The following is a 25,519-nucleotide window of genomic DNA, read 5'->3' on the forward strand; positions in this document are numbered from 1 at the left end:
CGAGGTAATGCATGACAAAGTGCTTTGTAAATTAAAAAGCTTTATGTGAGGCAATGTGACCGTGACCTCACATATTCCCTCACTCTTTGATTGGTTCATGGACAGATCTTTGCGGAGAGCCTCCCCGTGCCCGGCGCTCTGCGGACTCAGTGGGAGGACAGGCAGCAGCCGTAGGCGAAGGACTGGACAAAATGTCAGAGACAGAGAGCAATAGGTGAGGTGAAGAGAACACAGCGGTGAGAGTAACTCAGGGCGGGCGGGCGACAGACTGGAGCCACAGCAGTGGAGAAAGGCCCTTACATTTGCAGACAGCTGAAGGTGGAGAGGGAAGGTGATGGGACAAGTGTGTGTGTCTGCCCAAGAGAAGAGCGTGCGCGACGGAGTGGGAAATGGAGAAACACGGGAGTGCAGTGGTGCGGTGGTGGGAGGCGGAGGCTGGCAGGTCTTGGAGGAGCTTGGGTTCTGGTCCAGAGGCTGGGATCACTGAAGGCCCTGCACTGGGAGTGATGGAGCAGATTCCCGATTCTAAAAGCACGTGTGGGCCGCTCTTTGGCACAGTGGGCTACGGGAGAGCCAGCAGATGCTGACCTGAGGGTCAGGCTGTCGTTTGGGAATTGACCATGACAGTTGAGAGACTTAATCCAGTTTTATAATGATCTCACTCGAAACCACACCAAACCCCGAATCTGCTCATTTTCCAGTGTGTGGCCGTTTGGGCACACTGCACCCCAGACCCATCTGCAAAACACAACTAATATTGTTCCCAGGATTCCTAGAAAAACCTATCTCTAGGTCCGCAGAAAATGAGGAGCAAACAATAGCTTTACTCTTTTTTCTGTCCCCCACCCCTCCGTTCACATGTCTAGACACCACACCACCACTATCCCAGTGGTCTTCAGAACTTGTCGTCAAAACATTCCTGGGCACTCGGCCAGTAAATGCATGTACTACTGCACGTACAGAATTAAACCAGGAAAGGATGAGAGTGAAAATACACGTAAGTAGAAATCTTGATGTTTTCTTCCTGTGTGTCTGGAGTGAATTCACCTGCTCTGGTGACCATTCTCTAAGCAGTAACAAGAATAACAGCAATGGCACTAGAAGTTGTTATTATTATTATTATAGATGGAGTGTAACCTTTATTTTTTTAATTAAAAATTTTTTTTTTTACCATTTTGGTTTTTGTTTGTTTTTGGAGGGGGAGGTAATTAGGTTTATTTATTTAATGGAGGTACTGGGGCTTGAACCCAGGAACTCAGACATGCTTCAGCACGCACTCTACCACTGAGCTATGCTCTCCCCATCTAGAAGTTATTAGTTTTGATCCCCTGCTATGTGCTAGTCACAACACAGGCACTTCAGTCATGTTATCCCCTCAATTCTCAAAAAAAAAAAAAAAAAAAAAAGCCTTGAGTCATCTTACAGGACGGTTTCATCTCCCCCTGGCTTCAGGTGAGGCACCTGAGGATAGATGAACATGTTCAAGGTCTGACCTCGTGAAGGAAGAGCTGGGTCTGTGTGCTTGGCCCCACGGCCGCCTCCTCACAGGGCCCTCCCTGTGGATCAGAGCAGGGTGGAGGCCGGATCTGCTCCGATTCCCAGCTCCGAGCAGGCGCAGTGCAACCAGGATCCCCTAAGCCTCTTCCACGGCCCTGCCGACTCCCAGCTTCTGGCCCTGTCTAAGCCAGCCCCTGGGGGCTAACCCCTGTCCCCGACCCGGGTAGGCTCCGGGAGGTCTAACAGCGAGTCCTCTGAGCAAATCCACAGGTGACGAAGCTCCCCCCTGGCCGGGGCAGCTGCAGTGCTTCTCCCCCGGGAAGCATCAGGACTCAGGTGCAGGCGGGTGGCCCCTGGGGCGGGCCGCCGGCATCACAAGCCTGCCTGCCTTGCTAGCCATGTGGTCTCGGGCCAGAGCTCTGACTTCTCTGCGCTTCTGCTCCTTCATCTGTGAAATGGGCCTGAAAAGATCACCTCCCCAGCCCTGGTCGGGCCACGTTAGTTGGCATCAAGCACCTAGAAAGGTGCCTGGTGGAGTGAGCGCACCGAACACGGTCACTATTATTATTACTATTGTTATCATGAAAAGTTACAGCTGTCGCACACTTTGGCCAGCCACCTGCTTTAAAAGAAACCTGGGATGGCCAACAAATTCCGATACTTTGAACACAGATGGTTCAAAATGACCCATCGAAACAAAACAATAGTCTACCCATAGCTCAGCCTTTAATTAGAACTTAGATAATTTAATTGGAACTCAGAACATGACAAATGAAAAGAGAGCCAACCTCCAAGTAAGGTAAGCACAGGCCCCCTTCCCAGCCTGAGGGGCTCTCCTGCAGGACTCGGGCTGCCCTGCCTTGTTGGGTGTGAAATATTGGAACTGGGGGATTCCTCAGGTACTCTCAGGAGGAAAGGCAATTCCAGGGGAAAAAGGAGCTAAGGGAGACTCAGGAGAGAGAGGAAGTAAGGAGAGGGGTAAGTGCGTGCTTAACATGCACGAGGTCCTGGGTTCAATCCCCAGTACCTCCATGAAGAAGAAGAAGGAGGAGGAGGAGAAGAAGGAGGAGGAGAAGAAGAAGGAGGAGAAGAAGGAGAAGAAGAAGCAAGGAGCTACACCTAGGAGCTAATCAAATGGTCCCGGCTCTGGTACCCTGGCCATGGCCCCATGGGGGAGGAGTCTTTGTCAACCTGCCTCCGGGCGCACAGCATCTCAAGCCCTGGGAGTCTCGGCATAGCATCAGGATGGGTGCCGGTGGCCAGGGAACCAAGCATGAGAGCAGACGGCTGGGACCCCCAACATCCCCATCTCTCTACCTTCACCTCTGGGACAGGAGAGGGACTAGAGATTATATTAATCACCAAAGGCAACGATTTACTCCATCCTGCCTAGATAATGAAGCCTCCATAATAATCCTAACTGAAGGGGTTCAGAGAGCTTCCTGGCTGGTGAATGCGTGGATGTGCCAGGAGGGCTGTGTGCCTGGAGGGGGCATGGAAGCTCCACGTCCCTCCCACACACCTTGCCCAACGCCTCTCTTCCTCTGTATCCTCTATCATATTCTGTATTGTATAAAGAATAAACCAGTAACTATAACCAGTTTTATGTTCTGTTGTAGCAACTTATTGAACGTGAAGAGGAAGTCATGGGAACCCCTGATTTGTCGCAGAGTCAAACGGAAGTGTGAGAAACCTGGGGACCCACACCCTGTGGTGGGCACGTGAAGGAGGGGCAGTCTTGTGGGACTGAGCCCTTCCTCTGTGGGTTCTGTGCTAACCCCAGGTAGTGTCGGAACTGAATTGTAGTGCTGGTGCTGGAGAACTGGTCAGTGTAGGAAGGAACCCTCCCAACTGGTCACAGAAGTGGTCTAGAAGTGCCGAGTGTGACTAGAGGCTGAAACAGAGTCTTCCCTTTTCACGGCCCAAATCTGAGAGTCTCACATGCTCTCAGTGCCCAGAACTGGTCACGGATTTGGTGAAGGGGCTCCCACAGCATCCTGGCATTTCCTCTGCTCTCCCACCAACAAGTGTTGTTGAATGGATATTTTCTCACCTTCTGCATTTTTTTGTCTGAACATATTTCTTCCAGATTATTAAATCAGATTAGAAGTTGGGACTGGCTGTGGAAATCGGGCATCCTTGTACACCAGCCAGATTTCATTTGGAGGAAAATGAAGATGCCTGTGCTGAGCAGGAAGATAAAAAGAGCACGAACCTGTCAGCCTACTGGGTGTGAACAGGAGTTCTTTTTCCATCTGCAGCCGAACGTGGACACCTTCATAATCTGCTGGTCTGACTGCCACAAAATCTGCATCCGTGTGATCTAAGCCCAGCAGGAGATCCTCAGCATCCTTGCCTTCAAGGAGCTCCTCCTCACCCTGCATGACATCAACAACAAGAAACAATCAGGCAAAGATAATTAATTTACTTAGAAGAACAATCAAAGATACTAAATGCATCAGACGACATATCCTACAATAAAGCTACCTTTTCCTTTTACGTTTCTCCGAATGAAAGCATAAAACTGTATGGCCTTTCATATTTAATAAGCTTTATTTTTCCCTATTCTGCATATTTCAAGAATGTCAAAATCAGAATGGGCTGTGGTCAGAAGACATATGCTAAGCAAAGCGAGTGAAACCTCAAGGACTCTGACCTCCTATGAGGGTGCTGAGTCTTTGGCACTTAAAGAGCCTGGGTTCATAAGTTGTGTAGTGTTTTAACCTTCCCCCTGGCAGCGACCCCAGGGCAAATGCACCGAGTGCGGGGCCCACACACTCTGAGCAGACGCCTGGGCTTGAATCCTGGCTTCACCGCACGCTGCCTGGGCAACTGCAGGGAAACTAACCTGCCCTTCCGATCCTTGTAAGACAGGGATATTAATAGAGCTTACTTCTTAGGGTTTTGTGAGAATGAAATTAAATGATGTATGTAAAAATTCCAAGCACAGGGCCTGACATCACATATGTCAGCTGAAGTATGTTCATTTAGTTTGAATATTTTCCAAACATTTTTTTCCCTTTTCTTTCTCCTCCTCTCTCCTTTCCCTTCTTCCCTGTCTCCTCCTTTTCTTTCTCCTTCTTGTTCTTCTTTTAAAAATTTAAACTTGACATTATTTAGGATCACCACCTTGTAAGAGCCCGTGGAGACTGCCAGGGAGCTGAAGCCCACGGAGGTAGCCTCACTTCCCTCCTCCTAATATTTCCTCCCCAGATACGCAAAATGATCAGGGAGAGGTAAACCTACGTGGCGCCCACACTCTCCGCCTAATCTGAAGACAGAGAATGCTGAAAACGTCAAAAACGTGAAAGGAGGAACACCGCCTCGTGTCAGTGTGTGATCCTTCTTGCTCGCCCTCCACCTCTGCCTTGCGGTGAGTGAAGACATAAAGCTGCAGAGAAGGCAGGAGAGGGAAGCTAGCGATGGGACCCGCAGGTGACCCAAACCCTCCACCAGGAAGACTAAATCCACTTTGAGCACGAAAAGACTACAAAAGCGTCTGACAGACCAGAGCCCGGACTGCTGGCTACAGGGGAGCGGCTTCAAAGTAGGCATGACTTAAAAGGGCAGCTTTAGGAGCACGGAGCTTCCAGGGACACGTGGCTTTTGGAGAGAGGGGTCCTGATTTAAGAAACCCACAAACTTGCTGACAGTCCTGCCTCCTGAAAGTGGGACCTGACTCGCCTCCCTTTCCACGTGGGCTGTGCGGACGTGCTTCTGTGAGTAACATATAAGTGCGGTGTGTAGTTTCTGACACTAGGTCATAAAAGGCACCCTGGCTCCCTCCTTGCTCCCTCTGGGATCGCTTGCTTTGGGGAAACCAGCTGTGATGTCATGAGGACACTCGGGGAGCTCGTCGGGGATGTCTGAGCTGAGGCCTCCGGCCACCAGCCAGCACTTGCTGGGCAGACGGATGACCTGCCTCGGACACAAAGCCCCCCGACTCAGTCAAGCCTTCAGATGCCTGCAGCCTGGGCCGCCTTGTCTGCCACCTCAGGGAGGTCCTGAGCCAGAACGAGCCGAACATGGATTTGTAAAACAATCATTACAGAACACGCTCAAGTGTTGCCGAGTTTTCATAGGCCTGGGTGAGAAACTACCTTTCTGGGAGCCATTTTTCAAAGAAAGTGGTAAAAGGTAAGTCCAGAAATAGGTCAACTGTACAAATGCTGATGTGCTTCCATTACTGTTTTTTATTATGGTAAAATATAAGTAACGTAACATTGATCGTTTTAAGCATATGTAAGTGTACAGTTTGGTGGCGTTAAGTACATTTAGCCTGCCATACAGCCATCGTCACCATCCTTCTCCAGAACTTTCTCATTCTCCCCAGCTGAAACCCGCCCCTGCAGCCCCTGGCAACCGCCATTCTGCTGTCTTTCTCCATGAACTTGACAACTCTGGGTACCTCATGGAAGTGAGATCAAACGGTATTTGTCCTCTTAGCTTATTTCACTAAGCACACCGTCTTCAAGGTTCATCTGTGTCCAGCGTATGTCAGAATGTCCTTGCTTCTTAATGCTGAATAATATTCTGCGGTATGTATAGACTACATTGTATGTAGCTATTCACCTGCTGGTGGGTAGGTAGATTGCTTCTGCTTTTGGCTATTGTCAATAATGCTTCTATCAACATGAGTGTACAAATATCTGTTTGAGTGGTTGCTTTCAAATTTTTGGGTATACACCGGAAGTGGGACTGCTAGATTGTGTGGTAGTTCTATGTTTGAATTTTATAGGATCCACTAGATTGCTTTTCATAGCAGCTGCATCACTTGGCATCACCAGTAGCAATGTACAAGGGTCCGGTTTCTCCACATCCTTGCCAACACTTGTCCGTCCTTCCTTCTTTCCCTCCTTCTTTGTGTCCGTCATTCCTTCCTTCTTCCATCTACCTACCATCTATTTTATAATAGTCATTCTGCTTTGTGTAAAGCAGCACCTCATTGTGGCTTGGATTTGCATTTCCCTAATGATTAGTGATGCTAAGTCTCTTTTTATGTCCTTATTGGCCATTTTATATCTCCCTTGGAGAGATGGCTATTCAAGTCCTCTGCCCGTTTTTTAACGGCCTGTTTTCTTTTATCTCACACATGCCACCCACCATTAAGGAATGTGAGTTGTCGCGGGGGTGTGATACGGGGCGCAAAAAGATGCTCACCTGTAAAGTGGTGGGGAGAGAGAGAGCTAGGTTGCATTTGCCTCAGAGAGGCAAATATTTTGCATGTGAAATGAATATTAATCCTTGTGTGGAATCCAGCCAGAAAAATCTGCAAGCCACGTTGTTCTGCTTTCATCTTTCCCACAAAGGAAAGATGGACGGATTTAATCAGGGCCCTCATTGCCCAAATTATGGGATGAAATCAGGGCTTCAGAAAGTCATGTGAACCTAGTAGTCCTACTGCTTTCAGCTAAGACATGGATGAACGGTTCTATGTGGTGGTGATGAGTCTGTCCTCAGCCGCTTTCTTCCTGGCTAGGATGTCATCACCACCATCACCACCACCACCACCATCATCTTCATCCCTGTCCTGGTTCCCACCAGAGAACTAAATACCGTTTTGTCTGCTCCTTCTTGCACAGGTGGCTCTTCTTCCTCCCCTTCCTTCTCCTCTTGGTTAGTTCCATCTCTATGTTTTGCTTTTGGTTTTTCCTCTGATTCCTCTGGTTCGGGATCAAAGTTGAAAGTGAAGAAGTTGTAGGCTTCCTCGGCAGAAGGGAAGCCAGGCGGAACCTGCCGAGAAGTATAGCAAGCAACAGAATTTCAATAATCTGGGCTGGGACAAGCTCCACGCGGCTCACTGACAGCTGGCTGGGTGCTAATGACGTCTGGGACACCCTAGGCTTCCTAAGCACATTACCTCGGTTGAAGGTAATCAACTTTAACAGGTGCAACAGGCCTCCTTTATTAAGTAGCTTTAATGAGTCACTTTTTTTTTTTTATAAATCAGCAGTTATTTACATTCCAGCAAACATGTAACTATATTATTTACAGCAGTAAAAACTTTAAAAAAGATGATTAAAATGCCAAAAAGTGGATTCAATACTTTACAGAACAGCGCAAGATACTTTTGTTTAATTATGAGCAACATGTTTAACATTTTTTAAAAAAAGACAATATTTTGGTTTGTTTTGATTCTTCTTGAGTTGGTAGCCCCTTTTCCCCATAATAAAAGCTGGTGCAACTGTACAGCTGAGCAAGGAGTCTTATCATAAACATTTCCTGCCCCTCCAGGCATCTCCCTTCCCCGAGTCAGGCAGTATTCTCATCTCTCCAGCTAGATTCCAGGATTTCAAAAGTGGGAATCACTTCTCATACTTTTTTCTTACATAGTCCATGGCAGTAGGGGTCAACTCATGGACATAGTCATCTCTCATTGGATAGTTTTGAAAACCACAAACAAATCAACAAACTATTTGATGTAAAGTATGCATAATTTAAAACAAGCATAATTTAAAAAGACAGGATTTCTCACCGGGGGTTTAGACTTGATTTTTCGTGCCGAGTCATGGAACTTTACTCTTGAGTAAGCTCGGGAGTCTTCTTCTAGTTGAGTCCTTTGTACCTCTCTGCCTGTCTATGTAAGTGGAAAAAATGATAGATACACCATTTAAATAGAGAAACTAAGGATGTTCTAGAGCAAGCATTAACCCTCAAAAGGCTTATCTTCTGACCATTGATGCATCTCATGAAATGTTTACAAATTTCAAATATATTTGAAGGTTCAGGTTTGCTGAATATTTTCTTTCTCAGCTCTGTCTCTCTCAAGACTGGACAAATATAAAATTTCATCATCAAGAAACCCTAAAATGAAATGTCTTATTTCCTCCTACAGATCAATAGATTATCCAGTTCACAGAGGATCATTTCTAAATAGTTTCATATAAAAATAGATTAAAAATATAATAGATTTAAAAAGTTTCTTCTGTATGGCACAGGGAACTATGTTCAATATCTTGTAATAATCTTTAATGAAAAAGAATATTTGTATGTATGTGCATGACTAGGGACATCGTGCTGTACACCAGAGACTGACACATTGTAACTGACTGTACTTCCATTAAAAAAACAAAAACAAAAGGCAAACAGCCTGTGATGAGAAGCATCTATAATGTCCAATTGTAAATAAGTGCAGCACACACACTCCAGGGTGCAGGCCAGTCCTCCTCGGGCGCCTCTGGACCTGCTGTCCCCGTGGGGAGCTCAGCCTCCTGCTCACATGGGCTTGATGCTCTCGTTGTCATTCTGGGTGTCTCCTTTCTCCTGAGAGCCAGTCCACCAGGTGCTGCTACTGCTTTGTCCTCATCTCTCCTTCAAACCCACCCCTTCTAGTGGGGAGGGTATAGCTCCGTGGTAGAGTGTGTGCTTAGCATGCACGAGGTCCTGGGTTCAATCCCCAGTACTTCCAATTAAAAGAAAAAACTAACTAAATAAATAAACCTCATTACCCACCCCCTCCAGTAAAGGAAAACTTCATTCCTAATCCACTCCTTCTAGAACCAGGCCACTCCTCCTTTTTCAGCAAGTACAATCCAAATGCCGAGCCTTCCTTCTGGGCAAGTCTTAGCCGTCCCGGCCATATATGTAGATATTCACAGTAAGAAGGGACAAACTTATTCTACCTCTGATGGAAACCTTATTATTATAATCCACACTGAGACATTCCACAGCATGGAACACTTCTCATCACTAGGAATGAAACGTAGTGTACCTGCGCTGGGGATCTTCAGGTGTTCTTCTCAAGTCCTACCTGTTTTTCAAGACCATGCAAAGCTATTTCCTTTCTCTTACATGTCCAAGGTCACGCTGCTAGCGAGTGAGCCTGCCAGCATTTAATGCTGGGCAGCTGCGGTCCAGCTCCCATGTTCTTCCTGTTCTCCACTCTTTGCTCCATGGGATATATATAAAAGGACCACTTTTTAGACGTCCCATCCGGGTCGAGGTATATACATGAAGAAGTATGCTTGTGAGTGCCATGTTCCTTTAGGGCCCTGAGATCGAGTCTAAAGACAAGGCAGCTGATGTTTGCCTCAAATGCACAGAATGACTCTTAGGGGCTACGGAATATAATGGACACGCAGGTCGAGGCCCCGCGCACAAGGAGAGACAAATGCCCTGAGAGCCAAGGGAGTATATTTTTCCTTCCAAAGCCTCCAGCTGGACTGGGGCTATCATATTCACGGCCCACGGACAATGAGAGCTACCGTGACTTTGTGAAATAACTACCCATCAGAAGGTACAGATGAGGCCAGGTGTGGGAGACCAGACCCTCCCAGCCGTCACGTAGCCCAGCTGACTAGGTGCCAGGACTCACACACCTACCAAAACAGCAGAGTGTCTGTGTCAAGCTGAGGGGACTTTAGGTAGTTTTCCTTTATTTTCCAATATTTTAGAATCACGGTTCTGACAATCATGGCTCTAATGGAAGAGAATAAACTGGAATTCAAGAAAAAGACATGTGCCCTCAGTAGAATGGGGTTGCGAACAGTCGTAAAGTCATTTCTGTGAACTGACTGGCTGTTCCTACTACCATGGGCCCCCGCCCATGAGCACGGCTGCACTTTTCCTTACAATCACGCAACCTTTGGCTTGTTTGGGATGAATACAGGTAAAAATTTATGGCATCTCCTCATAGGAAAAGAAATGGCATCATCTAAGAAATTACTGGTTGTGCTCCAGAAATATCCCTAAAAGCCTGGGCTTCTTTGTCTCAGGGTGGAAAACAACCCGAACTGTCATCAACAACCATCAGCTGGACTAGACTTGCAAGCACCTCCCTGCGCCCTCCGCTCCTCCTGTTCCTTCTTCTGCCCTCTTACATGCTTGTCCTTCATCTGCATCCCTGATGTCTTTCTTTCTTTTACTGGCTTCCTCTCTGCCTCACGGGCCTTGATGGTCAGTTTTTTCCCAAGTGTAAGATTGTCTTCATTCATTCATTCTTGCCCTCGGGAAACAAAGGCACTCTCAGAACTTCAAAACTCTCACAGTAGAGCTGCCTCCTACATCTGCTTCTCCAGGCCTGGTTCCTTCTACTGTCTGCATCTCCAGGGGAGCACACATTGAGATGCCCCACCAGCCTCTCATGTTCAAACAAAAATCAGTCCAGTAGATTCAATATTGCATCCTATATTGTCAACAGCTTTCCAGGGCATGCAGAAAACCATCGGAGCCCCTCAGTGTAACCCTCAAGGCCCCCGCCATCCGATTCTACTCTAATCTCTTTCTGTTTCCCAGCAAGATCCATGGATCCAGCAACGCCGGCCCATGAGACAGACTGGGGTTGGGATGGAGCCGAGATCAAATCGTGACTCCTCTACACACGTGCTCTGTGACCTGGGGATGGCTTTGCAGCCCCTCTAAACCTCAGTTTTCTCATCTGTCAAATGTGAAAGAAAACTATTAGTACCCACCTCATAGGAGTGTTGGGATAAAGATGTGATAACATGGGGAAGAGACTTGGCAAAATGCCTGGCACTGAGTAATACGCTATAGATAGGAGCTGTTGTAATTCTCAGTAAGAATTCAACGCCTCCTCTCTGCATAGCTCTGTTCAAGAACTTCTGCTGGAAAATTTCTATTCTGCTTCACTGTCTTTGGTCATAAAGTAGGGATGGCCCACTTCTTACCTCCGCGCCGAACTCAGTCTCCACTTGTTGCTCACTGGGACTTCGTGAGCACCTGGGCCGAGGGGTGGGGATTTCCTGCAGCAATGCACTTTCTGCTTTGGACTGAAGAATCAAACAGAAAATTACTGCTATAAGTTGTCAGTAGTGCTATGAAGACCTCGGTCACAATCTTGGGAGAAAATAATCAGTAAAAAAATACACATCATATTTCTTTACGAGATAAGAGCAATAGCTTAGAAAAAGGACGTTAAATTCTTTTTAAGCATCATTGTCATCTGTGTCACTGTTAAATACTGCATTAACATTTAAAATGTGAAAAACAAATTTAGCTGTATTCAGATTCATGCAGTTTTGAGCAAACAAAACAAGCTCAACCAGAAAGGATGCGCTGCAATCACTGAACAAAATATTCCTGTGGTTTCTCTCACCCTTGCGGCTTGTAATTTCTCCCTCATGCGTTCTCTCATGGAAAATTCTGCAAAGCCTGTTCTGGAAGCTGAGGGAATTGGAGGTAAGCCTAAAAAATACAAGAATATTACTTAAACAGAACATTTCCCCCCCCAAAGGAAACAGTAGATTAAAAAATAGCAAAAGAATGTAACTTTGCTTTGCAAATTTAGAACTTCATATAAGCCATCATGAGATAATGCTGACAACCGTCCATCTGATGTAAGACGTACATGTCTTGGCTTCTTTAAGTCCGACAGTGAAAATGCTGGTCCTATCAGGACTGTCACATCGACTTAACTAAGAATAAAACAAATGACACCCGACTAGTCCAGGCACAGACACGCTTAGCGATTCAATTACCACTGGGAAGAGGCTCGCAAATTTGATGATCTGAGAAACAGGCTCGTCGGATGAATGGATGGCTATTGATTTTGGGGCTCAACTTTCAACAGCGCTCACAACTTCAATCAGAGAAACCTTTCCTGCAAGCCCAGGCCGTCGCCCTGGGCTACATCTTAGAGGCAGCATGTATTTTGTCCATATTATTAAAACTATACATAAATATCATGGAATGTCATTCAGCTGTTGTGCGCCGGGCTTTGTGACACATGTGTGGAATGCATTTTCTCATCAGTCTCACGCCAGCCCAGCTAGGAGGACACAGGTATTACTATCACCCGGGGTCTTGAAGATGGAGACTCTGAGGTCCTCCGTGATCAGCGACCGGCATGATGACCACAGAGCTAGGAGCTGGGGTGCTTGGAATTTGGTCCCAGTCCCAGTGTTCCCAAACACGCTACATCATGATGAAAAAGGTGGAACCAAAGCAAAGTGTTTGGGGAAAAAAAAAAGTGTTACCATGCCTGGAGCAGGAGGGCTCTACTGGGACAAAGTAGAAGATGAAATTGCAGAAAGGGTTTGAGGTCAAGTTATGGGGAGCCACTGACGTCAGTCTGGAATATATTCTCCATGCAGGGGGGACGTCTCGAAGGATGTGGAGAGAAGAGGAGGTGAATGTTGGCAGCTGCACCTGGGGGTGCAGGTACAGGGCAGTTGGGACGCAGGCACCAGGGACCCCAGCTGGGATGCCCTGGTGAGATGATAAGAGGAGAGAGTCAGTGGGAGCCACGGCGAAGAGGCCACAAAGACAGTCTGATCGTTCCCTGAGAGGTGGGGCACTAGTTCTCACGGCAGCAGCATCTCCTGGGCTCTTGGTGGACGTGCCAGTTCTCGGCCCTGCCCCAGACCCCCTGAATCTGAATCTGGAGGTGGAGCTTCCGTCTAAGTGATTTAAAGACACACTTAAGTTGGAGGACCCCTGGTTTCAAGAAAGAGAAGGCGAAGGTGTCTGAGGTCTTGACTGAGGCGAGTAGTGGCTTGGCGCTCCTGAGGGAGAAAGAGAAAAGAGGAAAGAAGCCAAGATGGGGAGGCACTGGAGTGACTTAGTCTGGAGGTGGGGTGAGTCTGGGGTGCTGGGAGGACACGGGAATGTGTGCTGGCCCTGCACACCGAGCGGTGGGAAGGGGTCCAGGCCCGGAGAGAAAGACTCAGGAAGCACTTCTACCATGGTGATGCTGATGTGCTGAGAGAGCCGTACCCGAGGGAGGGAGGGCAGGGAGAGGAGGCTTCTGACACTGGCCATCGGCACTGTTAAGGGAGAAAGGCTGAAAAATGAAAAAAGAGAAGACAAGGTGTGTTATTAGCGGTAGAGGGACAAGCGGCCGAGAGGAGGAAGTGAAGAGGTGACAGGCAGAGGCCGCCGTTAGTCACCGTCACGTCTTCTTATACAAAAGAAGATGGTGGTCACAGTCGGTCGGGGGACCTGTCTCTGCAGCCTGGCCGCTCGGGGCCTGGGCTGCGCTTTCCTCCTTTCATGTGACACAGAGATGTAAAATGCTCCTTGATTGGGCTCCAACCGTACCACGTCGTCAGTGCCTGTGCGAAGGCATGGAGTGATCACAGTGACGACTGCAGTCCTGCATGTGTGGGCTGAGGTCTGAGTTCTGTAGGAGACTCTCCATCAGCTCCGTGAAGTGGCCTTTGGCATCCCTTTTTTAACTCGTTAAAGAAAATTCAAGTCATTATTTTCCATTTCATAGACCACGTGCGCACACATGGTGGATCACAGCCCCACGTCAGAGGCCCGAGACTTGTCCTGTCGCATTTTGAATTTACATATTTGTGTGGTTATTCGACTAATACCTGTTTCCTCCCCCAGGTTCCATGGTCCCCCGCCCCGCAGGGCGGGCACAGGTGACACTGAAAGTGTGTGGCCCACCTGGGCGAAGAAAGAAGGGCTTCCAGCCTAGGCCCCTGGGGCTTTCCCCTCTTGTTCTCTGGGTGACCATCCTCCGTGCTTCTGCCCCTAAAGAGAAGCCTTTTTAAGTTAACACGCAATGTCTCTGAACATGAAAAGAACAACTTGTTAATTTACTCCTCTTTCTTTTTTTTTTTTTTGAAGAAATCTAATTTTTTAAGTTGACTTAAAATAGCTACTACCTACATGGAGTTCACTAGAATAATTTTATAAATTATTGTTTAGAAGAGAGGCAAGATATTTTATATAAACACCTTCTTTTCTGAATAAACAAACCGAAGTGGCTTCAGTAGTATTAGCTTTAAAGGCCTTGAAAATTTTTGAAATGATAAAAAGTAGTTCTGCCTGATTTTTTCAAAACCCTCTGTTAGTGGAAGGCATCGGGGGGATACAAAGATTTCCAGATCCGATCGTACCACTAGGTGGTGACACGTTATCTTCTCAGCTAGAATGGGGCCAGCTTGAGGGCAAGGACACCGTTGGTGACTTTTGTATCTGGTGCCTTGTGGCACTAAATGAGTGAAGGAAAACACATGAAGGAACCATGAGGGTGGGAGGGATATTATACTTAAAGAGGAATTTCAAATAAAGTAAACGTAATCCTCATTTGGGTGAAATCTGATGATGACAACTATTTTTTTATGGTAATATTACTAACTTGATATCCATGGAAAACCAAATATACTAATTCACTCCCTCTGATGTAATAACTGATAGGGACTTCTCATTTTTATGTTGGTAGACTGTGGCCAAAAGAGTTTCTTCAAACAGCTAGAAATACTAAGACATCCCTCATAAGGCATTTTTTTCTCCTTACTGTCAGTTTCTCCGCTACATTACTAATCAGCTTTGTGGTCCCAAACTGTCTCTATTTTTCCTGTCCTAGGGATAAGAAGTGATTTGCCAAACTTGAAAGAGGGCGTGATTTCACATTTACTAAAGAAGCTCTGTGACACAGCTGAGAAAACCTGGCACGAATAAAGTTTCTGCCACTTGCAATGCAAAGAATGCAATGAAAATAACTTTTTAAATTATTAAAGATTTGATCCGAGGGCATGCAAGAACTTATGGATAAAGAGAGAATTTTAAGACATGCCATTACAAATATGTACCTAATGTCCGTTAGTATGAAATATGGATTTCCTTGGCAAAGTGATGCTTTTCCGTCAGAGGCAGCAGGGACATGCTCACAGGTTCTCAGTGAACCCATGAATCCCAAAGCCTCATCAGCCGCATGTTTGCAAGTGGCTTCCAGATCTTGCCCGTGCTGCCTCCCATACGTGCTTGAGTCCATTTCTCTCTCCTTACAGACTAAATAAAACAGCGGACATGTTCCATTTTTCTTTAAACCACTTCTATGATACCTGACCCCTCAGAACATACAACCACCTTCTAATAAAAAAGGTCTTGCATTTTGAAATAATCTTCCGATCTTCTCGTCCACCGTCCCTGAGTCGATGTGACGTGTTGTCTATGGAGACGTGGGTTTCTAAGGTCTTTACTGCACCATCTGGATGTGCTCCTCTCTTCTCTGTACTTTTGCAGAAATTCCCACACTTCTTGATAGGCCATTGTTCTGTGAATCACACTGTCCAGACCAGAGCTCTTTGTATACTTTGGGGGATACAAGGACTTTCCAAGGACTTGCTGTAAAATTAGAAGTGCAGTATGGTTGGCCCTCATGCCAGGAGTTCTGTATCTGAAGATTCTGCCAACCACAGATAGAAAATATTCTGAAAAAATTCCAGAAAGTTCCACAAAGCAAGACCGAAATTTGCTGTAAACCAGCAATTATTATTTATGCAGCACTAACGTTGTATTAGGTATTATAAGCAAGCAAGAGATGATTTAAAGTATACAGGGTGTATACAGGGTATATGCGGAACAGGGAGCCACGAGGGGTAGGAGATGGAATATTAAGATATCAGGTCATAGAGATAAGGGGGAGACACACTGCGTAGGTCATTCTACAGAATTTGGCTTTAACTCTGAGTCAACTGAGAGCCCTCAGAGGATGTGAACAGAGGAGTCACGTGACTACTTTTCCAAGACCACGCTGGGTGCTGGGGCGAGCAGGAGGGTGAGACTAGAAGCAGGGGCATCAGATAAGAGGCTATTGCAACACTTTATTTTATTACAACACTTCTGGTGAGAGTTGAACATGGTTTGGGTCAGGATGGTAGCAATGGGGATGCTGAGAAATGGTCATGTTTTAGATCTGAAAGTACAGCAAACAGGACTCATGGACAGATTGGGTGTAGGCAAGTAGAAGGACATGAGTTATGGTGACTAGAAGTTTTTGACCCAAGCAATAGGAAAAAATGAAATGTCTCTTTAGTGAGATGGGGAAGAGCAGGACTTCCCCACCCTCATGACGTTGTTTAACAAGCTTCACGAACTTCCCAGAGGGGAAGCCATATGTAAAGCTTCTGAAATTGGAATGTTTTTGTAGGAGAAACAGGCTGGGGTTGGAAAAAGGTGATCAGAAGCTCAGTTTCAGTTGAGTAAAATTTGAATGGTCTCCAAGTAGACCATGGACCTAACCAAATGTAAGAACTAAAAACACAAAACTTCCAGACAATATAGAAGAAAATTTTCACGACTTTGGGTGGGACAAAAAAATTTTAGATACAATCCCCACAGTACAATCCATAATAGAAGAAAAGTGATAAATTTGACTTCATCAAAATTAAAAACGTCTGTACTTCAAAAGATATCATTAAGAAAATGAAGATTAGACATGTACTTGGAAAAAATATTTGCAAGTTATATATCTGATAAAGTACTTGTATCCAGAATATGTACAGAACTATTACAACTCCACAGCAAGACGAAGAATCCAATTAATAACGTGTAAAATCTTAAATAGACTTACTAAGAAGATGTATCAGTTACTAATAAGCATGTGATAAATACTCTGTGTCATTAATCGTTTGGGAAATACAAGTTAAAGGCACAATGAAATACCACCATACACACACTATTAAGACTAAAATTAAAGACAGATTATATACATTGTCGGGCCGGAAGTGGAGAAACTGAACCTCTCACAAACTGTCGGTGGGAAAGTAAAGTGATACAGCCACTTTGGAAAATAGATCAGCGGCTCCTTATAGCGTTAAATATAAATTTATCATATGACCCAGTTCATAGTAGCATTATTTATAACAGCTTCAACCTGGAAAGAATCCAAATATCCATCAACAGATGAATGAATAAATAAAATGTGGTATATCCAGGTGATGAAATGCAATTCAGCAATAAAAAGGAACAAAATGTGGATATACACTACAACATGTATGAATCTCAAAAAACATTATGCTAAGAAGTCAGATGCAAAACACTACATATTGTATATTCTATTTACATGAAATGTCTAGAAAAGGCACATTTTTAGGAAAATAAAACAAATCAGTGTTTGTCCAGGGCTGTGGGTGAAAAGGGGAATTATCTGCAAATAGGCATAAAGGGACTTTCTGGGGTAATGAAAACACTCTAAAGCTGGATTGTGGTGATGTTTGCACAAGTCTACAAATGTACTAAAAATCGTTGAATTGTATCCTCACGTGGGTGAATTTTCTGATATGCAGATTATACTTCAGTAAGTCTATTAAATGTGTGAGTCATCCTATTAAACATGTAAAAGTGGGTGTTGAGTAGGCAGGAGCACAGTTAGTCTGAAAGAGGCCCAGGCTGGAGATAAAAATTTGGGACTGGTCAGTTATACATACAATACCTATAAAATAGAATTTAAAGTCCTGAGGTGACCAAAAGAATGGATGGTGATAAAGAAAAGAGGGCCACACCCTGAGCTCAGGGCACTCCAACATTTAGAGGTTGGGGGTGTAGGAACCAGCAAGGAGACTGAGAGGTCCAGCCAGCAAGGCAGAAGGAGCCGGGGGAGTGGTGTCCGGGGAGCGCAGTGCAGAGGAGGAGGGAGGGTGAGCTCCTGGGGATGCTGCTGACCGTCAAGCAGGGCAGATGAAGAACTGACCGCTGAACTTAGCATGCGGACCTCAACGAGGACACTTTTGAGAGGGAGTGGGAGCAGTTTCCAGCCTGGAGACAGAATGGGGACAGATGACTCTGGAGGAGTTTTGCTATAAAGGAGTGTTTTGGAAAATGTCTTTCTTTATAACTAATAATAATAATGGATCTGTTTTGTATTCTTTTTATTCTCTTATGAGATGGGCAGTCAGTTGGGCCACAAGAGGAAACAGAGGACAGGCTCAGGAAACAAAGTTCATGGTAAACTCCCAGGTCCTAGAGCCAGGAGGTGGGGCATGCCAGGGTAAGATGCAGAGGTGGTCTGGAGGCCGAAGACAGGAGGGGGTGAGAGCTTAGAGCCTAGGTCACAGCCTTTCTTGGGATTATTGAGGGAAAGACAAGACAGAGCAGGGTAAGCAGTGTAGGACTGGCCGATTCGAGTAGTTCTGGGGGGTTCTGAGCTGTAAGGATGGTCTCCAGTTGCCTGGTACCCCGCCCTGGGATGGTTCAGGCAGAGGAATACTGCTTCCTGGGTTGTACTGGCCAGAGCAAGGAGACAGGGCTCTGGGCTGGTTAGTTTTCATATCATGGTCGTGCTCCAGGCTGAGTCCTTTGCTATCTCTAACAATTGCCTAGTGTTTCTCCAACAAGACAGGTTTTTTTTATTTGCTTTTTTTCCCCCTCAAGATGTCAAATATCATATCTAAAACAAACAAACAACAAAAAAAACAAACAAAACCAAAACTTGATCAAATACAACATATGATTCATTTCTACTTAAATATTTAACTCAGCACTGTAAATTAGTGCCCCCAGTACTACGTGAGGGGGTAGACTCCTGCACTGGCCAACTTTGGACATTTCCTACATTCCCAGGTGCCTCCTCTGACTAGAATGTTTTTTCTTCTCCAGCTGCTGAGCTCCAAAGTAACTCCCAAGACCAGCTCCCTTAGGAAGTTCTCCTCTTTGTCCCGTATTGATCTTTATAACATTTGTTTCCTGGGTCAGGCTTTCCAGGTCTTGGTGACTTTTAAAAAGTAAGCCTGAAATAAATACTCTATTTCCTTTCATTTGCACCAAATTTCACTGGGTTCTGAACTTTATGGTCAACCAATACTGAGCAATTGGCTCTGAAATGATGCTTTAATCAGAGACACTAACACGAATGAATGGAAAACAGATGTCAGTAATGAAGAAATTTATGTTCCTAAGAAATGACTTAATGTTCGATAGTCACTCCCTTAAGAGATGGTGTGAGCTGGAATCACAGGGGACGTGTGTGTGTGCTTTTTCTGGATGTTTATTTGATTTGGAACCGGTGCCTGTTCAGTGAAATCCTTTCTTTATCTGGAATTCCATGACTATGCATAGGTTTGAATAGCCAATCAGAAGCCAAAGATTTTACCACATGGTTTTATGCTGCTGTTAATCAGGGAGGTGGCACCTCTGGGCATGTGCGTGTGCGGGAGCCTGTCTGATCAAGGGAAGCTGCTGAGTATCTGAATCCAGTCTGCCTTCAGTAACACTCGGAGCCCTGCAGGAAGGCTACAGTGTAGAGAGGCTTGTGGGCCCGAGGGGAGTCGCTGGGGTGGTGGCCCTGAGGGACAGGCCAGAGAGACTCAGAGATTTGGGTCCAGGTGAGCAGACTTGGCTGGAAAGAGGCGGTGGGCATGGTAGTGGGCGTGGTAAGTGAGTGTCCCCAAACCAGAGCATGGCCTTGAGTAAAAAGCAGAGAGGCAAGCTTGAGACATCTGTCCCCTGAGGACGCATTGCTGAGCGCTCTGTGTACCAGCACTGTGCTAAGCAGAGCTGAACATTAGTCCCCACCCTCAAGGATTTTTAGTCCAGCGGAGAGAGAGGGCTGTGTACCAATAAACGGATGACTTCAGACATGCCTATGGGCACCGGGTCCATGAAGCATTAAGAAGGTCTACTCAGCCCACACTGGGCACAGGGGAAACTTCCCAGAGGTGATGTGGATACTGATTTTTGAAAGGTAACAAGCTAGGATAAAACAAACAAAAACTCTCAAAGGAGAAGGGGTTAGTCTATGCAGGGAGAGTGACGTGGGTGATTTACACTCTTTTGGGGAAAAAATGGGGCACAGCCAGGCTGACAATTCTGCAAAGACTCCAAGCTGGCACTATGTCCCCTGTCCTCTGGGGGGCCCTGGGAGCCATGGATGACAGGGCTGGCTGTACACTGCCATTGGAGCTTCCGTGGGCAACCGTCAACCACTAGCTTTGCCTACTAGTCAGAGTTAAGATTCATGGGTGTAGAGTGACGCTGTAATGCAGCGATTAAGAACACAGGTTCCGAAGGTCCACAGACTGGAGTCTGGCTCCAGCGCCTCTAGCTGTTGGTCCTCTCCGAACCTTAGTTTCCTAATCTGTGAAACAAGGCCTGATTATAGGACCGTTCCGAGAATGAAGTAACGTAATGCCCGTAAAGTGCTTACTCTCCTGCCATGTCGAACACTCAAAAGAGGTAATTGTTTTTGTTGGATATTTAGCATCAAGTTCTTCTTCCAGCTGGAGGAAGCTACCGTGTATGTGCCAGACCCTCTGTGGGGCGCTTTCTGTATGTCATCTGATTTCATTGTCATAATAGCTGCGTGAAGCCAAGGCTTTTATGATCCCCGTTTTATAAACGAGACTCCAGCGGCTTCAGGAGGTTGGGCGATTGCTCAAGGTCCCATGACCAAAAATCCTAACAAGCAGTAGTGAGTCTGATTTCAGTTCCTACGGGTCTCATGGAATGTTTGCTGACTTGAAATGTTGTTTATTTCTCTTAATACCTTGGGCAACAGAATGGAGTGTGAGTAAGAAAAGAGAATGAGGAGTCTTGATGGAAATCTTATCAGAAGGCTTGCTGCCTGGCTCGGAACAATGGTATTAAGCTCTCAGAATTCAAGGCTGTCAGATGAGTCATCTGTTTGTCTGTCCACTCACCCCTTCTTCCTTCCTTCCTTTCTTCCTTCCCTCCTTTCTTCCTTCTCTCTTTTCTTTTTTCTTTCTTCTCTCTCTCTCTCTCCTTCTGGGGGAGAGGAGGATGCCTCAGGTAAACAAGTAAATGCTTAGAAAAGAAAAATACAATCGAAACATATGAGCTTTCTTAGCATAAACTTTCTTGTTTGGGCCAGGGAAACCACTGCATCTGAGGTTTTGCCTAGAAAAATGTAGCTAAATTGTGTTTATAAATTGGTCATGAGAGACAGCATCATGAAACATTTATAACAGAGTATCAGTCCCAGCCCAGGTTGTGGGGGTGGAGTGTGTCAGGATGGTTCAATATACGCAAATCAATCAAGGTGGTGTATAGCTCAGTGGTAGAGCAAATGATTAGCATGCACAAGGTCCTGGGTTCAATCCCCAGCACCTCTGTAAAAAAATCCATCAATATAATACATCTCATTAACAGAACAAAGGACAAAAACCACATGATCATCTCAATTGATACAGAAAAGCACTTGACAAAATTCAACATCTTCTTATGATAGAAACATTCAACAAACTAGGAATAGAAGAAAATTACCTCAACATAGTAAAGGCCATACATGAAAAGCCCACAACTAACATGATCCTCAGGGGTGAAAAACTGAAAGTGTCTCCTCTGAGATCAGGAACAAGGCAAGGATGCCCTCCTGACGACTTCTATCCAACAGAGCACTGGACGTCCAAGCCAGAGCAAGTAGGCAAGTGCTGTGGACCGAATGTTCGTGTCCTCCCAAAATTCATATGTTGAAATTTAAGCCCCAGTGTGATGGTATTTGGAGATGAGGCCTTTGGGAGGTGATTAGGTCACAAGGTGGAACTATCATGAATGGGATTAGTGCCCTTATGAAAAAGACTCCAGAGAGCTCCCTGCCCCTTCTACCGTGTGAAAACACAGCAGGAAGACAGCCACTTATGAACCCCAAAGCAGGCCCTCCTTACCAGACACCAAATCTGCTGGTGCCTTTATTTTGAACCTTATCTTGGACTTAGGATCCAGAACTGTGAGAAGTAAATTTCCTGCTGTTTATATGCCACTCTGTCTATAGTTATCTTAACAGGGCAAACAGGCTAAGATGGGAAGAAAAAGTTACAAAAGGCATCCAGATTGAGAAGGAAGAAGTAAAATTATCTCTGTTTGCAGATGACATGGTCTTATATGGAGAAAACCCTAAAAATTACACACACTCACACACACACACAACTGTTGAAACTAAGAAGCAAATTTACCAAAGTGGCAGGATAGAAAATTAATATGCAAAAATGAATTGTGTTTCTATACACTAACAATGAAAAATCTAAAAAAAGGAAATTAAGAAAATAATTCCATTTCCAACAGCATGAAAAGAATAAAATACTTGGGAATAAACTTGTCAAAAGAGGCAAAAAACTAGTACACTGCCAACTACAAAACACTGCTGAAATAAATGAAAGACACAGTAAATGGAAAGCCATCCCATGTTCATAGATTGGAAAACTTAATATTGTTAAAATGTCAGTACTACCCAAGGCAACCTGCAGATTTAATGCAACCCCTGTCACAATCTCAATGGCATTTTCACATAAAAAAGAAAAATTCATCCTAAAATTGATATGGACCCCAAAATAGCCAAACCAATTTTGAAAAAGAAGAACAAATTTGGAGATCTCAGATGTCCTGATTTCAAAACACATTACAAAACTACAGCAATTAAAACAGTGTGGTACTGGCATAAAGATAAAATGCAGACCAATAGGATAGAATAGAGAAACCAGAAATAAAACCTTGGGAATATGGTCAAATAATTTTCCACAAAGATGCCAAGACCACTCAATGGGAAAGAGGTGGTGTGTTCTACAAATGGTGCTGGGAAACTCTCCATCCACATGCAAAAGAATGAAGTTGGATCTTACCTTACACAAATAAACTCAAAATGGATTAAAGACACATAAATGTAAGGCCTAAAACTATAAACTCCAGGAAGATAACAGGAAATCTTCATGACATTGAATCTGGCAATGACTTCTTGGTTATGACAACAAAAGCACAGGCAACCAAAGCAAAAACAGACAAACGGGACAACCTCAAACTTAAAAACTTCTGTGCATCAAAGGATACAATCAAGAAAGTGAAAAAACAGATTTTGGAATGGGAGAAAATATTTGCAAACCATATATCTGATAAAAGATTATTACCCAGAATATTTGAAGAACTCCTACAACTCAACAATAATAAAAACAAATGATTTGGCCAGACACTGGGCAAATGATAGGCATTTTTCCAAACATGATATACAAATGGTCAACAAGCCTATGAAAAATGGTCAGCATCACTACTTATAAGGGAGATGCAAATCAAATCCACAATGAGAAAACCTCAAACCCAAACAAACAGAAAATAACAAGTGTTGACAAGGATGTGGAGAAACTGGAGCCTTTGTGCATTGCTGGTGGGAATGTAAAATGTTGGTGCACCCACTGTGAAAAGCAGGATGATGGTTCCCCGAAAGTAAAAGTAGAAATACCACAGGAACCATCAATCTCACTTCTTGGTATGTCTCCAAAAGAGTTAAAAGAAAGATCTTGAAGATACTTGCACATTGATATTGAAAGCAGCATTATGAGCAATAGTCAAGAGGTAGAAGCAACCCAAATGTCCAGGAAGGGTAAATGGATAAGCAAAATGTGGTATAGACATGGAATATTATTCAGCCTGAAAAAGGAAGGGATTCCTGTCACATGCTACAGTGTGAATGAACCTTAAAGACATTATGTGAAGTGAAATTAGCCGGTCACAAAGACAAACTCTGTATGACTCAACTTACATGAGGTATCTAAAGTAGTCAAATTCATAGAAACAGAAAATAGAACGGTGGTTGCCAGGGGCCGAGGGGCAGGGGAATGGGGAGTTATCGTTTAAAAGGGATAGCATTTCAATTTTACAAGATGAAATAGTTCTGGAGCTCTATTGCACAACAATGTGATGAGAGTTAACTCTATTGAACTATGCATTTAAAAATGATTAGGATGGAAAATTTTATGTGTTTTTTTACAATTAAAAAATATTCTGGCAGAGATGAAAAAAGAAAAACAAATGAGGCAAAATCTTGTTAATCCTTGAATCTGCTGATGGGCACACAAGGTTCACTAGATTTTATCTACTTCTGTGTATGCTTGAATTTTTCTCATAAAAAATAGAGGCTCCAGAGGGCATTATGTTTAGGATCTTAATGGTTTGGCAGTTGAATTGGTGTCATCTGATTTACTTTAAGTGTATCAAAAGCTGTGCTGATTACCATACACATAAAGCCTTAATTGATGGGCTGAAGAGTTGTTAGTAGAGGAAATAGAGTTATGTTTCCAATTTTGCTGGAGAAAAAAATAATAATAAAAGGGGTAGAGGAGAAAATGGGCTTGTGTGATGAAAATTCCTTTCTCTAAAAAGCAGCCAGCCTACTTGAAGTCACGGGAGAACCATGTTCCCGACCCTGTGTTCTTATAGCCAGCCGGAGCGAGATGGGGCAGATGGGGAGGACTATGGAAGATGCTCCCATCACTTGGCCAGTCCAGCTTCAGTGTAGCCTCTCCCATCAACTGATTCTGCCACAAGGCTACACAACCTGAGTGGGCGGGCCGTGTCTGAAGCATTTGCTGTTATGCGTAGGTCAGAGTTCTCAACAACTTCCAACCCCCCCCCCTTTTTAAAATTGAAGTATAGTCAGTGTACAATGTTGTGTCAATTTCTGGTGCACAGCATCATGTTTCAGCCATCCATGTACATACATGTATTCCTTTCCCTGTTCTTTTTCACTGTAGGTTACTACCCGATATTGACTATAGTTCCCTGTGCTGTACAGAAAAAACTTGCTTATTGAGCCTCTGCCATGGACCAAGTATTGCTCTAGGCACTGGGGTTAGGGTTCAGCAGTGAATGGAGAGATCAAAGTCCTGTTCTCAGGGAACTTCCGTCCGGAGGGGGGGGCAGGTACCTGGAGTGGGCCGGATAACTGAGTATGAGTGCTCTGAAGGAAAATAGACCCAGAGGGGAGGACAGAGCAGGTGATGGGGTGGGGAAGTGCCATTTCAGGTAGAAGGTCAGCAGAGACCACTCCAGCCTCCACCTCTTCCCCGACATCCAGACCCCTCCATCCATCCCCAATGCATATCAAATAGGCATCTGAAACCTTGCACGTCTTTTCCTGCTGTCTACCCTCAAACCTGTTCTTTCCACCATCTTTCTGTTCTCTGTAAATGGTCACTCCATTTCCCCAGTTGCTCACGTTGAAAAGCCTGGAGTCATCTTCCCTACTTCCGCAGTCCCGGCTCAATACAGCACAAGACTGTTGGCTCTACCTTCCAGACCCCCAGATCCCCACACTCCTGTCCATCCCATCCACGATGACCCTGGCCCGAGTCCCCAGCCTCCACCTGTATTTCTGCTGGTGCCCTCTACCTGGTCTCTGGGCTTCTGTCCTTGTTCCTTCCAGAGTCAGCTCTTAGCCCAGCAGACTTCAGCCTGGAGTCTGCCCAGATCCCTCGTCTGCTCAACCTTCCCCTGGCTCTCATCTCACTCCAATCAAGAGTGGAAGGACCCACAAGGCTGGTCCGGTTCCCCTCCTCCCTTCTGACCCTATTCCTTCTTCTTCCTCTTACTCATTCTCCTGCCCCCT

At 45.1% G+C, this 25,519-nt stretch overlaps 1 protein-coding gene across 7 annotated transcripts in view; it reads right to left on the reverse strand.

Annotated features, from left to right (window-relative positions):
• Positions 1–25,519, reverse strand: part of CC2D2A (coiled-coil and C2 domain containing 2A) — a 114,362-nt gene that overhangs the window by 76,458 nt on the left and 12,385 nt on the right. For 6 of the 7 annotated variants that reach the window (XR_012501493.1, XM_074350013.1, XM_045508695.2 and 3 more), the window contains 5 exons: positions 11,552–11,640; positions 11,124–11,225; positions 7,973–8,074; positions 7,054–7,230; positions 3,713–3,875 (listed from right to left, as the gene is read on the reverse strand). Coding sequence is in view for 6 of the 7 variants with exons in the window: in XM_074350013.1 (XP_074206114.1) it covers positions 3,713–3,875; positions 7,054–7,230; positions 7,973–8,074; positions 11,124–11,225; positions 11,552–11,640 (633 nt within the window). In the remaining variant the exon portion in view is untranslated. Of the gene's footprint in view, positions 1–3,712; positions 3,876–7,053; positions 7,231–7,972; positions 8,075–11,123; positions 11,226–11,551; positions 11,641–20,828; positions 20,908–25,519 lie in introns of those variants that run through there. The other variant, XM_074350022.1, reaches the window with a different exon arrangement.

This window comes from Camelus bactrianus, chromosome 2, assembly GCF_048773025.1.
Source record: "Camelus bactrianus isolate YW-2024 breed Bactrian camel chromosome 2, ASM4877302v1, whole genome shotgun sequence".
Classification (NCBI taxonomy): Eukaryota; Metazoa; Chordata; class Mammalia; order Artiodactyla; family Camelidae; genus Camelus; species Camelus bactrianus.